The following is a 12,873-nucleotide window of genomic DNA, read 5'->3' as shown; positions in this document are numbered from 1 at the left end:
AAACAAAGGAGAATAAATCACCACCAGATAACAAACTAAAAGACAATTTTTTCTGTGTTCTGCTGATAAGCTCTATGAGCATTTATCAGTTGCTGCGTTGCTAAGTCATCTCAGGAACCCCAAGCAGGAGATGAAGTTTATTATGACTCTCATAAATGCAAACCCTAGTAGTATGTTCCACATTACATATCTTTAGCTACAGCGTTTTCTGAAACTTTTCTGTCAATGTTTTACCTAGAACGACTCTTTTACCAGCCTAGAATAATAAAGTGCCTGAAAGTGGTGTTTTTGCCTATGAGGGATCCAGAATGTTTCTTTTCTTTCTTTTCTCCCTCTGGAAGTAGTTAATAGTATCTAACAAATTCTATCTATCAAAAGTAATATTATGATAAGAATTCAGTGTTTTATAGTAGCTCAATGTTAGTGTAGAAGCCTGACTGCAGCCATGCAAACTAAGCAAACACCAGGTCCACGAGAAGCTGAAACAGAAAGAGAGAGAAAAGGAAAAACTTCCCAGTTCCAAATTCCAACTCCTCTGCCTAGTACACCCAGTTACACTGCCTCTTGGAATTTTTCCTGTTTGTCCACAGTCCCCTTCTGACACATTAAGAAATCTTGCAATTTCAATCTACAACAAAGGATTTTTTTTTCCTTTTGGCGTGAAAATAATTATTTCAAAATGCTCATTCTATCCTTTTATTCTTGCATAAACAATAAAAAATACATAATCACATATTGCTGACATATTCTTACTGCAGTGGACCCAATACTTACACAAGGGAGATTGTAAAATGAATACTAATTCTGAAAGAGTATTTTAATGCAAAGTCTTAGTATCAGCTGCAAAAGGTTTAAGGGCTGAGAAAACCTTTTTTTTTATCAAGTTATATAACATGAGCTTCAATTAACTTTATGCTGAAGTTAGAAATGATTGACCAAGGCCACATTATGTTGTAGCGATGAAGAATTAGGTAACACTTCTCTATGTTTTCATAATAAGCATAGATATACTCAGTTTATATAAACATATTTCTATCACTTCAATCAGTATCACTGGGTTTTTATAAAGATTAGACGGAAAATATTTGCATTGAATATCTTTTTATAAAGATTAGACGAAAAATATTTGCATTGAAGGGACACCTTCTGAGGTACTGAAATTTGATCAGAGTACAAGTATCAGAGCAGCATAAAGCGAATACCATAGTATTTATAGTTTGAAATTAACTTTACACAAAGGGTAAATAGCTCAGTAGAAATACGATGCCCTGTTCAGAGGACCGTAGACAAGCTAGAATTCAGGCATTTCTCAATTCAATTCAGTTTGGGCTCATACTGTACATACTAAAATAAAATCAGGGGAAAAATGTAGATATTAATATAACTAAAACTATAAAGTAAAATTCTGAATAACAATTTAAACAGTAAAACTGTGACGGGTATATGTCATTTCTTTAAGAAATGCTGAGGTGAAAAGTAAAACAATCTAAGAAACTATCTCCTCATAAATCCCCTTCTATGATGAACCCTTATCTCCCAAACCTACTTGTTCTATTCAGTTGAAGACTCTTATAATTGTCAAGGTTCTACATTTTAAAACTGTCTGTAACCTTAAGCTACACATTAGTACTAAGCATTTTGGATGATTTTTTGCAATATTATGTTAATTAACATATGAAAAATAAAACTATAATTACAAGTTGGGTTTTATTTTTGCTGAAGCAAGCTATCAATAGGATAAAAATAGCTAAATTACTGGAAAACAAATTCTAAGGATAAACTGCCAATACAAAAAAGAAAAAATGGCACGCATATAAAAGAATCACACCCATTAGTGCAAATATTAAAGCAACTGGTCCGTGAGAAACTGTGTCTATAAATTTCTCATTCTCAAATATCTCTAAAAATATACATTTTTGTAATTCGGTGCTTTGTAAAAATTTTGCTATGGTTACCAAGGGGGAAAGGAGGTAGGGAGAAATAAATTGGGAGATTGGGATTGACACTACTATATATGAAACGGATAACTAATAAGGACCTACTGTATAGCACAGGGAACTCTACTCAATACTCTGTAATGACCTATATGGGAAAAGAATTTTAAAAAGAGTGGATACACGTATATGTATAACTGATTCACTCTGTTGTACAGCAGAAACTAACACAACATTGTAAATCAACTATACGCCAGTAAAAATTTAAAAATAAAATAAAATAAATATTGGAGTTTTTTTAATTTAAATAAAAAATGAAGGAATTCACAGAAAACTGTGGTGTATAATATCCTGGGGATGGGGGGCTGGGGGGAGATAAGACAATTTTGTGGCTATTCAAGGTATATGAACAGTCACTTTTTGTGGAAAGTCCAAAACACAAATGGAAGTGGGGCACACCCATAATCCTCAGGGCCCTGAGAAAGGATCCCTGTATTCTAACCACTGCAACATGGCTTCTGCATCGCCCCAACAGCATTTATTTCAACAAAGCATTTTAACGTAGAGCAATGTAGCTTTAGGGATAAATATAATAACTTTGAACATATCTAAGTTGTAGATGAAAATGAAAAATGTATCACACCTCTATCTAAATAGGATCGGAGGCAGATTTTACCAAATAAATTCTTTCTTCTGAAATCCAAAAGTAGCGTAAGAGCAAAATTCTGACTTAAACAAGTGTAATTCTATAACAAGAAATTCTGCTATATGCAGTCTGTGTAATAGATAAAAAATCGTGAAGGACACAAAGCCAGCAGTGGCATGACCCTGCCATTAAGAAAGGCATGTTTTCATTCTCCACGTTAATTTTTAAATGCCTTCATTCTATAAATTAACATTATCAAAAATGACAAAATACTTTAAATTGAATTGTAACCAAAAATAATAGGTATTAGACTACTAATGGACACCTCTGTAAGAACCACATTCATTTTTCTCCCAAATTAGTGAAACCCGCTTTGAGAAACCTTTTAGTTTTGGGAAATTTTTAAATCGTGGGTGATTTTGAGATTCGAAAACAAATCGTGGGTAACCTTGAATTCAGCAACTAATTTTCCTATTGTGTTGACGAGGCATAGTTACTTAAGACATTTGGTAATGAGTTATTCAGAACATTAGAGAAAACCTCAGAAAATCTGAATGAAAATTGCTGGAATAAAAGAGCTAGGATTTTAATCATGTCTGGGGAATCTTCAGTAGAATTCAGTTAAAGAAGAAAAATATAATTTACTCAGTGCCACTAACATCCCAATAAAATGTTTAAATCTAATACAAGATTTTAGCTCTGTGGAGTATATCCTCTGCTTACCTAAAAAAAAAAAAAAAAAATCTATTTCAATTTAAGTTTATTTCCTGTAGTAGCATCTGTTCTTCAGATTAAGCACTTTCACTGACTTTTTCTAAAAGGGAGGAGAACAGAGGAAGAGGAGGGAAAACACACCATGCTCTTTGAAAAGTCAACCATACGGCAACACCTGATGGAATAACCGGGGAACAACTGGTCCTCTACAGCCTTCCTTAACATCGTCAGGGCTCCAGAACGTCTGAAAGTGTGAGTGTTTTTGGAAGAGATTCCGAGAGAATCTGGGCTCTGGCATGAATCAGCATTTTACGGTCCTAATGTCAAGGTGCAATGACCCCATCACTTTAAAGGCTTGACATGAAAGGGAAACCTCTTGAGTCAGCAGGTTGAAGTCTGCAAGACCTCAGAAAGGAATAGCACAGGAATAAATTCCTGGTACTATGAAGCTTCTATAGTTTCATACAGTAACTTTTATTTAAATACTCAGTTTCTCACATCCTAAATAGAATATTTCAACCAAAGCCATTCTTTGATTTCTGTTTGGTATAATGTCTTTTCTTGAAATTCTCTTGTGATATACATGGAGTATGAAAGCTTAACTACAAAAAATCCAATGATAAATTAATTATTCTCACGTATTAAGAGCTACTTCATTCTTTGTAACTTCCAATTGCTTATAATTGAAGATTTACACCCCAGGTTGTAAGGTAGTGTGTTCTGGTACATCTGTCCCCAGTTTTATTCACACCACAAATTCTCATAATTGCTTAAGAGCATCCAAGTTGATTCTGCTTTTATGAAATTCTGGCATACATTAAAGTGGGTAACTCCAGGCTCTCGTAATTACCTCGACAAAATGACAAAACATGATAGCCCAGTCAATCTATAATTACTCAAAATCTATAATTATAATATAACTATACAAACACACACACACAATTCATGCAAAGTGTAATAAAGGTTTACCAAGCACCAATTAATGTGATGAACACAGTCTCAATAATTCATGACTAAAATTCAATGATAATAAATATACCTTAAAATAATATCTGAAGGACCTACTGGATAGCACAGGGAACTCTACTCAATATTTTGTAGTAATCAATAAAGGAAAATTATATATATATATATATATAAATCGCTTTGCTGTACACCTGAAACTAACACCACATTGTAAATCAACTCTACTCCCATAAAATAAGTAAATAAATAAGATCTGAAGAGTCAGGGTTAAAAAGCCTTGATGCTTTCTCCAAGGAAAAAGTATACTTTTAGAATTCTCTCTCGTCCAAGAGCATTTATAATCAATGATGTTCCTGAATTTCTTTCCAAATCAAATTCACAAGAAGATTGAAGATAATCTATTTTTAAAATAAAATCGAAGGCACTCTTTTTAAAAGGAATTCGGAGTTATTTTTCAGGCGCATCATTTTAAGTGAGTTTTTCCAAAATAGATGCCATTTACACATATTTCTTCCATCTCTCTAAACGAATGGGTTTACGTTGCTTCAAAAGGCAGTGTACGCAGCAGTTTTACAGAAGAACAGTATTTCTCCAACATCTCCATCTGCTGGCTTAGAGGAAAAGTAGGTTTTATCTGGTGTTTCTTGAAATTTAATACTTTTATAATTTATTGTTATGAAATTGAAATATGAAACTATTAAATTATTTTTAAATAGCTTAATAGCTATTTGTCAGAGTCTTTCAGTAAAAAATAGGAAAGATTTTGAAGAGGACATTTACTATTTAATATTTTCAATTCCAAAGCCCTATGTGATCAAATACTCATGTTCATAGCTCTTTTAGACAGTTTTATTTTGTTTAAAATAAAACAAATTTACTAAAACAAAGTTTTAGTAAATAGTACATTAAACCTTATTAAAACTTTTTAGAATGTAAACATAGGTAGTATTCGCCTAAAACCTGCTGTTGATTTTGTTAACCTATACACAATATGTGGTGTATACACATATGCCAATATCACATTTATTATTTTCACAAAAATGTTGTTACAGTAATAAATTGCTTTTGTAGAAAAACTACTAGAATATCTCCACATCCTCAGACTAAACTTCTTAGACAAGACCCAGCAGACAGTGCACAGGAAAGGCGTCCAGGCCAATAAGGATTTGAAAACTATTTGAAAGAGCATTGAGGGGAAAGGTTAGGAAAAAATGAATTACTATAGGAACAGCATTCATTTATTCTCTGACATCTAGAAGACACTCAGCAAATACTGAAGGGGGCAGGGGGGAAGGAAGGAAGGAAAGAATTCTTGAGGTCCATTACTGATTCGACTGTTGAATATCAGATGCTAATTTATTTATTTTTCTGATTTCATGGATTTTCTCATATTGAAGTCTTATGTTTGAGCAACCTTCAGGGAAAAAAAAACAACACCTCACTTTAGTAGGCTCTCTAGCTAATCAGAAAGAAGGAAGAAAGGAAGTGGGGAGAGAGGGGAAAATAAAAGGAGAAAGTAAGAAATTGGAAATCTGTCTTTATTTCCTCAGGTACCCATGGAAACAAATGGGAACAAGTAGGTCCTTCCATTATTCCCACTGTGACTGTGAAAGAGGGAGTGGGAGGGAGTTCAGAGCCTGCACAGTCACTTACCCAGTTCAGAATATAATGACTTCATTTCATTTGCATAACTTTAACCCATTCCATGGATCCTGCTGGACCCTGAAAGCCCCATCGGCCTTGAAAGCCCCATCGGCCTCAGCAGTTCCAAAGAAGTCCCTCCATCTCAGGAATACAACTAAAATTAGCAGACTAATATCTTTTCTATTTTGAAATTATATTATTAAGGTTTACAACTCTGCTTTCTTATTAAATTTATACGTTACATTTAGGGTTAAATTTACCCTATGGGATTTTTATGGCTTAACTCGGAGGAAGGACAAGCTACTTTATGAACACTGATTGATGATACACATTTCAATACTGGAGTTAAGAAGCAGAATTCCTTAGATTTCTGGAGGAAATGGAAGAAAGTCGGTTGGGTTTCTATCAACATATTTGACATTGCTGCTTCCACTTCATATAGGAAAGAATCATGGACTCCCCTGTCTGAGAAGACAAGGAAACAAAGGCTAAGGAGAAAAAGCCTTGAGCACGATTTAAGTGATCAAGACTCATCTTAATAAATTTGATATTAGAGATCTCCATTCATGTCTTGACTGCTAACTTTGTGAGTGTAGTTTATACAAGCATCTCTCTCTCTCTCTCTCTCTCTCTGAAAAGAGGTAAACTAACTTTACATTTTCTATTGCTCTTGGGAAAAAAAAAAAAAAAAAGGATACAAACACTCCATTTCATTTTGCAAACTCTGGATTGTAAAATTCCCAAAGGAATGAAGAAATTGAGTGCCTGGTCGATGAGTTAATGTCAACTCCAGAAAATTCTATTCAATGAGTCTCTCTTCCGTACCAGGGCCTCAACTAGCTCTGCTCAGCAATCAGTAAGACTACATATAACACGGGAGTTCCAGAGACCATGGCTCTGAATTCCCGTGTTGGAAACTTGAAAATGCATTCAATTCTTCACCATCATTTGTTTTACTGTCCTAGAATAATCCATGGAGGAGAAAATTTGAGACCTGGACACATGTAACTTTTATCTCAGCTCCATTTTCTAAGAAAAACAACAAGAAAAAAATCTGTGCAAAATGAAGATCTGATTTTCCCATTTTCTCAGAATTATGGTCAAGCAAATTAAATTGTGTTTTTTTTAATGAAATCTATCTCTTATTACATGGATATACTCATTCTGTGGAAATGTATGGATTTATATATGTGCTTAATATATGCACAGTTTCTGCCTACATATCTTATTTCAATTAAATTTATATTAAATAAATCTATCCAAAAATACTGAGACTGAGGACCTAAACTAGTCACCTAATCTTACCTAACCATTACTTTTTAGTCTTTACAAAGGCCCAGCACAGTCATTCAGCATTTGGAATGAAGACATATTCATTGCTTTCAGGGGACCTATCTCCTGTGCTCTCAGCCAGGCCCTGGCATGATTTTCACCAATGAGTGAACTTCTCTGTCATTGACCATATTCAAATTCTTTTCACCTTGTTTTAAAAATCTAGATCCTTCCAATAACCACAGTCTTGCCTTAGGTTCATTACTTTCCACAGCATTTTCACACTAGTATACAATTACATACACTCAGATACTTAGCACAATTGTGTGTCAAACTCACAATTCAGGGGGAAAAAATAGAAACCTGATATCAAATAAAATGAATAATCAAAATCTGATAAGTAAACAGGTCAAGCATAAAAGCCTTCAAAACTTAAACTACAGCCGGTTTCTTTGTATACATACATATATATATATATATATATAAATTTTCCAAGATATATATTATTATATTCTTCTATGGAGCTTTTTTTTAACTGCAAATCCACTTAAGCCTCTCTCTCTCTCCCTCTTTCCCTCTCTCCCTCTTTCTCTCTCTCTCCTCCCCATCATGCCCAGTTGCTTTTCTCACTTAGAACCAACATCTGAAGAAAACACACAACACTGAAATCCTCTTAAACTGGTTTTCATAAACAGTTGACTTCTAAGCATCTAACAGAACCATGATGACGACCCCTGCTCTATCGGTCAAAGCCAGTGGTTTCGTTCCTTCATTCATTCGGTGGACGGGAGCTTCAAACCGAGCGGATGCTGTTTCTGGCACTACAGTCAAGCTAACCCATGGGCTCTACGATTAAGGCTTATCACGGAGCAGCGGGACGGCCACCAGCTGCCTGTCTACCGTGGGGACTCCGCGGTCGGCCTTTCTCTGCGGTCATGTTCCGCGGGCTCCTTTGCAAGTAGCCAGAGTGGGAGGGGAGCCATCTGCAAGTCCCCCCGCGAGACTGTCAACTGTGCATCCACTGAGAACGTCAAGTCCGAAAAGAGTCCCCGCAACCCAGCCGGCAGGAAAGGATGCCAGCCGCTGGCAGAAGGCAGGGGGTCCGGGGGCGGCCGCGCCTGGACTCGGGCCCGCCGGCCTTCCCACGGAACCGCGCGGGGACTTAATTGCTTGGGTCCCAGCACTCTGAGGCCTGGATGGAGCTCCGCGGCCGGTTCCCGGACACCGCGCGCCGCGCCGGGACGAGCAGAACGGCTGCGAAGACTAAAATGGCTGGTCGGCGGCTTCTCCACCTTCCGAACTCGGCGCATCCCGCCGCTTTCGGGTCCTTCTCCTCCCGCTGCCTCGGCGGGAGCCCCGCGACCTGCGAACCAGCGCCCCGGCCGGCGAGGGCCCGCGGCGCCCCGGGCACGCTCGTCGCTGCGCTCGGGCCGCAGCTCCCGGGGCCGCGATCCCCGGCCTGCGTCGGCCGCGCCGCGCCCCTCGGGGGGCCTCGGGTGCCGAGCGCACTGCGGGACCGCTGTGACAACGTGTCCCGTCTCGGGGGAGCATAACAGGCTCACGGGGTCCGCACGGGGACCCCGAGCGGGGCCTGCGGATTTCAACCCGGGGCCGTGGCGTCTACCCAGCAGCCCGACGGCGCGCCCCGGGGCACCGCGTGCTCGCGGGGCACAGGGGTGAAGGGCTCGCCTTGAAGACTCCAGCTCCGCCGGTAGCCCTGCACCCAAGGGCGCCACCTCACCTCCGACATCCACCCCACCCGAGCCCCAGAGCGCACACTCCCCGCCGCCTTTCGCTGGCTCTTCACCGCCCCCCAGGCCCCAGCCAGCAGGCGTCCCCGCGATCGCCGACACCTTCCCCCGACGCTGCCACACGCACGCGCGCGTGCAGTCACTGCGCCCCGACACCGACACGCAGGAACACACACACACACACACACACACCAGCCCGCTTTCCGCGTGCGGCCCCCCGAAAGGACATAAATATTCCTTACTCACAAGCATTGGTGACTGCGAAGCTGTTGGCTACCTCCAAATTGTCGATGTGGGGTGTCAGTCTGAACTCCGAAGTGGAGAACTGAACCATCCCTACCCGAAATGCACTGTATTCCTGATCGGCGCCCCTGGGAAACAGCCCCCCTGCAAAGAACAAACACCAAGCGGGAGGACAGTGTCAGCGCCCGGCGGAAAGCAGGGGAGCCCGCTAGCGCCCGACTGCCCCGGAGCCCCTCGTTCACACTAGCAGGCCGAATAAACACATCCACAGACCCGGGAGCCGGTGTGTGTGTGTGCGTGTGCGTGTGCGTGTGCGGGGGGAGGGCAGCATCCTAGGCCGAGGGTCAAGGCACAGGGGAGCCCGAGGTCAAGGTGGGTGGCCAGAAACGTCCTCCCTCCCTAGTGATCACAAGCTGTGCGTTCAGAACCCCTACAGAACCTGAACAAACCGGAAGATGCTGTGACGGCAGAAGGAATAAAAATCTGGGGGTCATTAATGAGAAGCCCTTTCCCTCTCTTGTATCAGAGGCAATAGTCTTCTGCCCTTGCCTCATCTTAAGAAAAACATATATATTCCAGGCAGTTTAAATCTGGAATGCAGTCAAGGTATGACATAAGTCTACATGACATGAATTAATTTGTCCACCGTGAACAAAGATTACCACCAAATTATGCACAATTCAAAAGCAGAGCACAAAGGGTACCTACCTATCTGTATGCTGTTAGAAGAGACACCAAAAATCAGTCCCCACAAAACAGGAGAAAGGAGGACAGATATATGCATAATCTTTTGCATTTCCAAGAAAAGTAGAGCATCCACAAAATACCCTTTTTTTTCCCCCCTTTTCCTCCTCTTCCTTCTTTGGCCGTTCTCCTCGACAAATTAGATCCTCTGCATTTTGAGACAGCAATGTAGCACCGAGCTGCTAGAAACCCGACGTGGTGGCAGAGGAATCCCTATTTCCAAGGTCCTGCGGGTGGCTGCCGCCCTGCGCCCGGTCCCCGCTCGCGAAGTCCGGAGACTGGCTGGATGCAGCTTCCAGCAGGCTGCCGCTGTGGTCCCAGCGCCTCGGCACACTCAGCACCCTCCCATGCACTCACACACTCACCCTCGCGCGCTTCTCCCTCTCCCCGCTCTCACACGCGCGCGCGCGCGCACACACACACGCACACACGCGCGCACACACACACACACACACGCACGCACGCGAGTCTCAGAGACGGGTCCGGCGCGCGTGCGCGAGTCGCGGCGGGCGGGCGGGCGGGCTGACGGGGCGCCCCTCCCCCCGCGCGCCCCGCGCGCCACGACGTCGCGCGCGCGGAGCTAGGAGCGCGGCTCGGAGCCGGGGTGCCGCGGCCTCCGGGCGAGACCTCGGGTCTCGCGAGCTGTCGCGCCCACCGGCGCTCGCCTTTCAGCACCGCGGACAGCGCCCCCGCTCCCGCCTGCGCGGCGCGGCGCTACCTTTGTGCCGCCGCGGCAGCTGCGGCGCCGCGAGGTGCTCCAGCACGGACCGGACGCAGCAAAGCCCGTTTCCGGCTGCCGTGCGAAGCCGAGTGGCTCCGTGCTGCTGGCGGTGAAGCGTTCTCTCACCAGGCCCTGCTGCCGTACGATACAAGCAATTCTGATTTTTATCTTCCAGAGCCTGTAAAACCCTCCTAGCAATAGAGAAACGCTGCCTCTCACCGCACCTGATCCACCAGGAAAGCAAACGAGCAAGCACCCAAAAACACCCATGAGGAGGGGTTCCAAAACTGTCAACTTTAGCTAAATGGGAGGTAGCCAGGATCCAGGGAAAGCCCTGAGGTCTATCTTTAAAGGCCAAAGCCGCACAGGAGAAGATCGAGACTGAACCTTTGAAATACTTTGCATGGAAATCCCATCTTTACACCGTGCCCAGCCTGCTGCGTGCGGGTCCCTCTCGCAGCTTTCACTGCAGACTTCCCTCCCTTAGCCACCCGCCCCGTCGTAGAGACATGTGTAGTCTTGGCTCCGTAGAAGTATGTCTTTACACAGCTTGAAAGCAGAGGACTCCGTTTCAAGGAAAGCTTCGTAGGATAAAGAAATGAAAAGCTGAAGCAAGTCTGGAAAGGCCGCTGAGCTACACACCCTTTCCCAGAGACTGAGTTAGAAACCGGTTGCTCCATCGCGTTTTGGTCGTGAGTTTTGAAAATATCACCGCCCAAAGAAAGTAAACTAAGCTCTCACCCCTTTGAACCCGCGAACTGGAGACCACTGGAGAAGAAAGATGAGGCAAGGGATTAGAAGTTTGTGGGGAGGGGGATGGTGGGCAGGATGGAAGCCTGGACTTAACCGTGGGAACTTACGGGCCTCACACTGCCTGCCAAACATGCCTGGGACCTGCTGTGGCAGAAATTCCTCACTCCGTCTATGGCTTTTGCGGTTTAAACGAAGAAATCAAGGACGACTGAGTACAAGTGACTGTTTCCAGAAGGCGGGAGATCGGAGCCCACGATACGGAAGGCGTAGCCTGGTAATATGTCAGAACGCCAAGAGTTAGTCTATCGTGCTGCTATCCTGGGCACTCGTCCCATGAGTATCATTCGTACAGCCTCCTTGTTGACCTTGTAGGGTCTCATACTTACTTGACCCTTAATCACTTTGGGCCTCAATTTTTTTAAAAAATGAGAAAGATGAGCAAAGCGGCCTCTATGGCTCTCTAATCCTGTAATCCTGATTTCAAATCATGGTCTTTCCCTGTTTTTGATTTTCGGTATGTTTTCCTAAGCCAGGAAGTAAACATATCCATAATCAATTATTAAGTTTTTTTATACTACGGGTAAAAATACCTCCCAATTTTGTCACCAAGAATTTATTTTAGTCCGTTAATAAACGCTTGTCTGCATATAACAGGTGTTGTGAGTCAAAATGCATTTAGCCTTTTAAAAAATTAAAAAAGAATAAAAATGGTAAGGAAGACATAAATATATATCCAAGTTTACAATATAAACAATAATTAAATACATCTTATCTATTCAATCACTAGTTGTGATGTAAGGCACCAAAATGATTTGAATTATTCTCTAAAATATTTTTAATGCGTAAAAGAATGAATAAGAGCTCAGGGCAAAATAAAAAATACATTTTTCAGCCATATTTTTTCTTCATTCAGTTTTTTTCCCCAAGAAAAACTTCAACTTCATGCCAAGTAACTAGGAATGAAAGAAGAGAGAGAGAGAGAAAGTTAAATGTGGATAATTGGTCATGGTTGAAGTATGGGTCAATGTAAATTAATTTTTATTTTTAAAGAGGACTTTTTAAAAACTATTTTCATCTTAATCTATTTTAAAGTCAGGGGAAAAGATGGACTCAAAATTGACTGAATTACATTCTATAAAAACAAACAATATAAAATAAGAATTTGCTGAATCATAGAAACACCTTTCCTAGTAAATAATATGTAGTAACTCAAGGAAAGTATTACTGTTTAGTGACCAATTATAATTCATGTATAAAATGGAAATAATTTTAGGAGGCATGACTTGTAATTCAACTGTTTTTCTGTTAATGTGTCTTTCACAAGGCATGTACGTTTGGCATCATATATAGATACATCTCCTGCAGTGTTAGCATCACTGTACTTATATATCATTCATGGAACTTTTTCAAATTCACTATAACATTTATTACATAACATTTTTCAGGCATAGAATACTGTCAGTATCAATGTGATAAATTTAAATT

The 12,873-nt window shown here is 41.6% G+C and overlaps 1 protein-coding gene across 3 annotated transcripts in view; it reads right to left on the bottom strand.

The window, feature by feature from the left end:
• The window catches only part of GRIA2 (glutamate ionotropic receptor AMPA type subunit 2), a 170,343-nt gene extending 160,165 nt beyond the window's left edge, over positions 1-10,178 (bottom strand). For 2 of the 3 annotated variants that reach the window (XM_065877319.1, XM_065877318.1), the window contains exons 1-2: positions 9,879-10,178; positions 9,174-9,314 (exon numbers count right to left, since the gene is read on the bottom strand). In XM_065877319.1, the coding sequence (XP_065733391.1) occupies positions 9,174-9,314; positions 9,879-9,966 (229 nt within the window). In that variant the 5' untranslated portion in view covers positions 9,967-10,178. The remainder of the gene's footprint in view (positions 1-9,173; positions 9,315-9,878) is intronic. The other variant, XM_065877316.1, reaches the window with a different exon arrangement.
• Positions 10,179-12,873: the final 2,695 nt, after the last annotated feature.

The sequence above is a fragment of the Phocoena phocoena genome, chromosome 5 (assembly GCF_963924675.1).
Source record: "Phocoena phocoena chromosome 5, mPhoPho1.1, whole genome shotgun sequence".
In the NCBI taxonomy this organism is placed as follows: Eukaryota; Metazoa; Chordata; class Mammalia; order Artiodactyla; family Phocoenidae; genus Phocoena; species Phocoena phocoena.
This window is presented reverse-complemented; position numbering and strand designations above follow the sequence as displayed.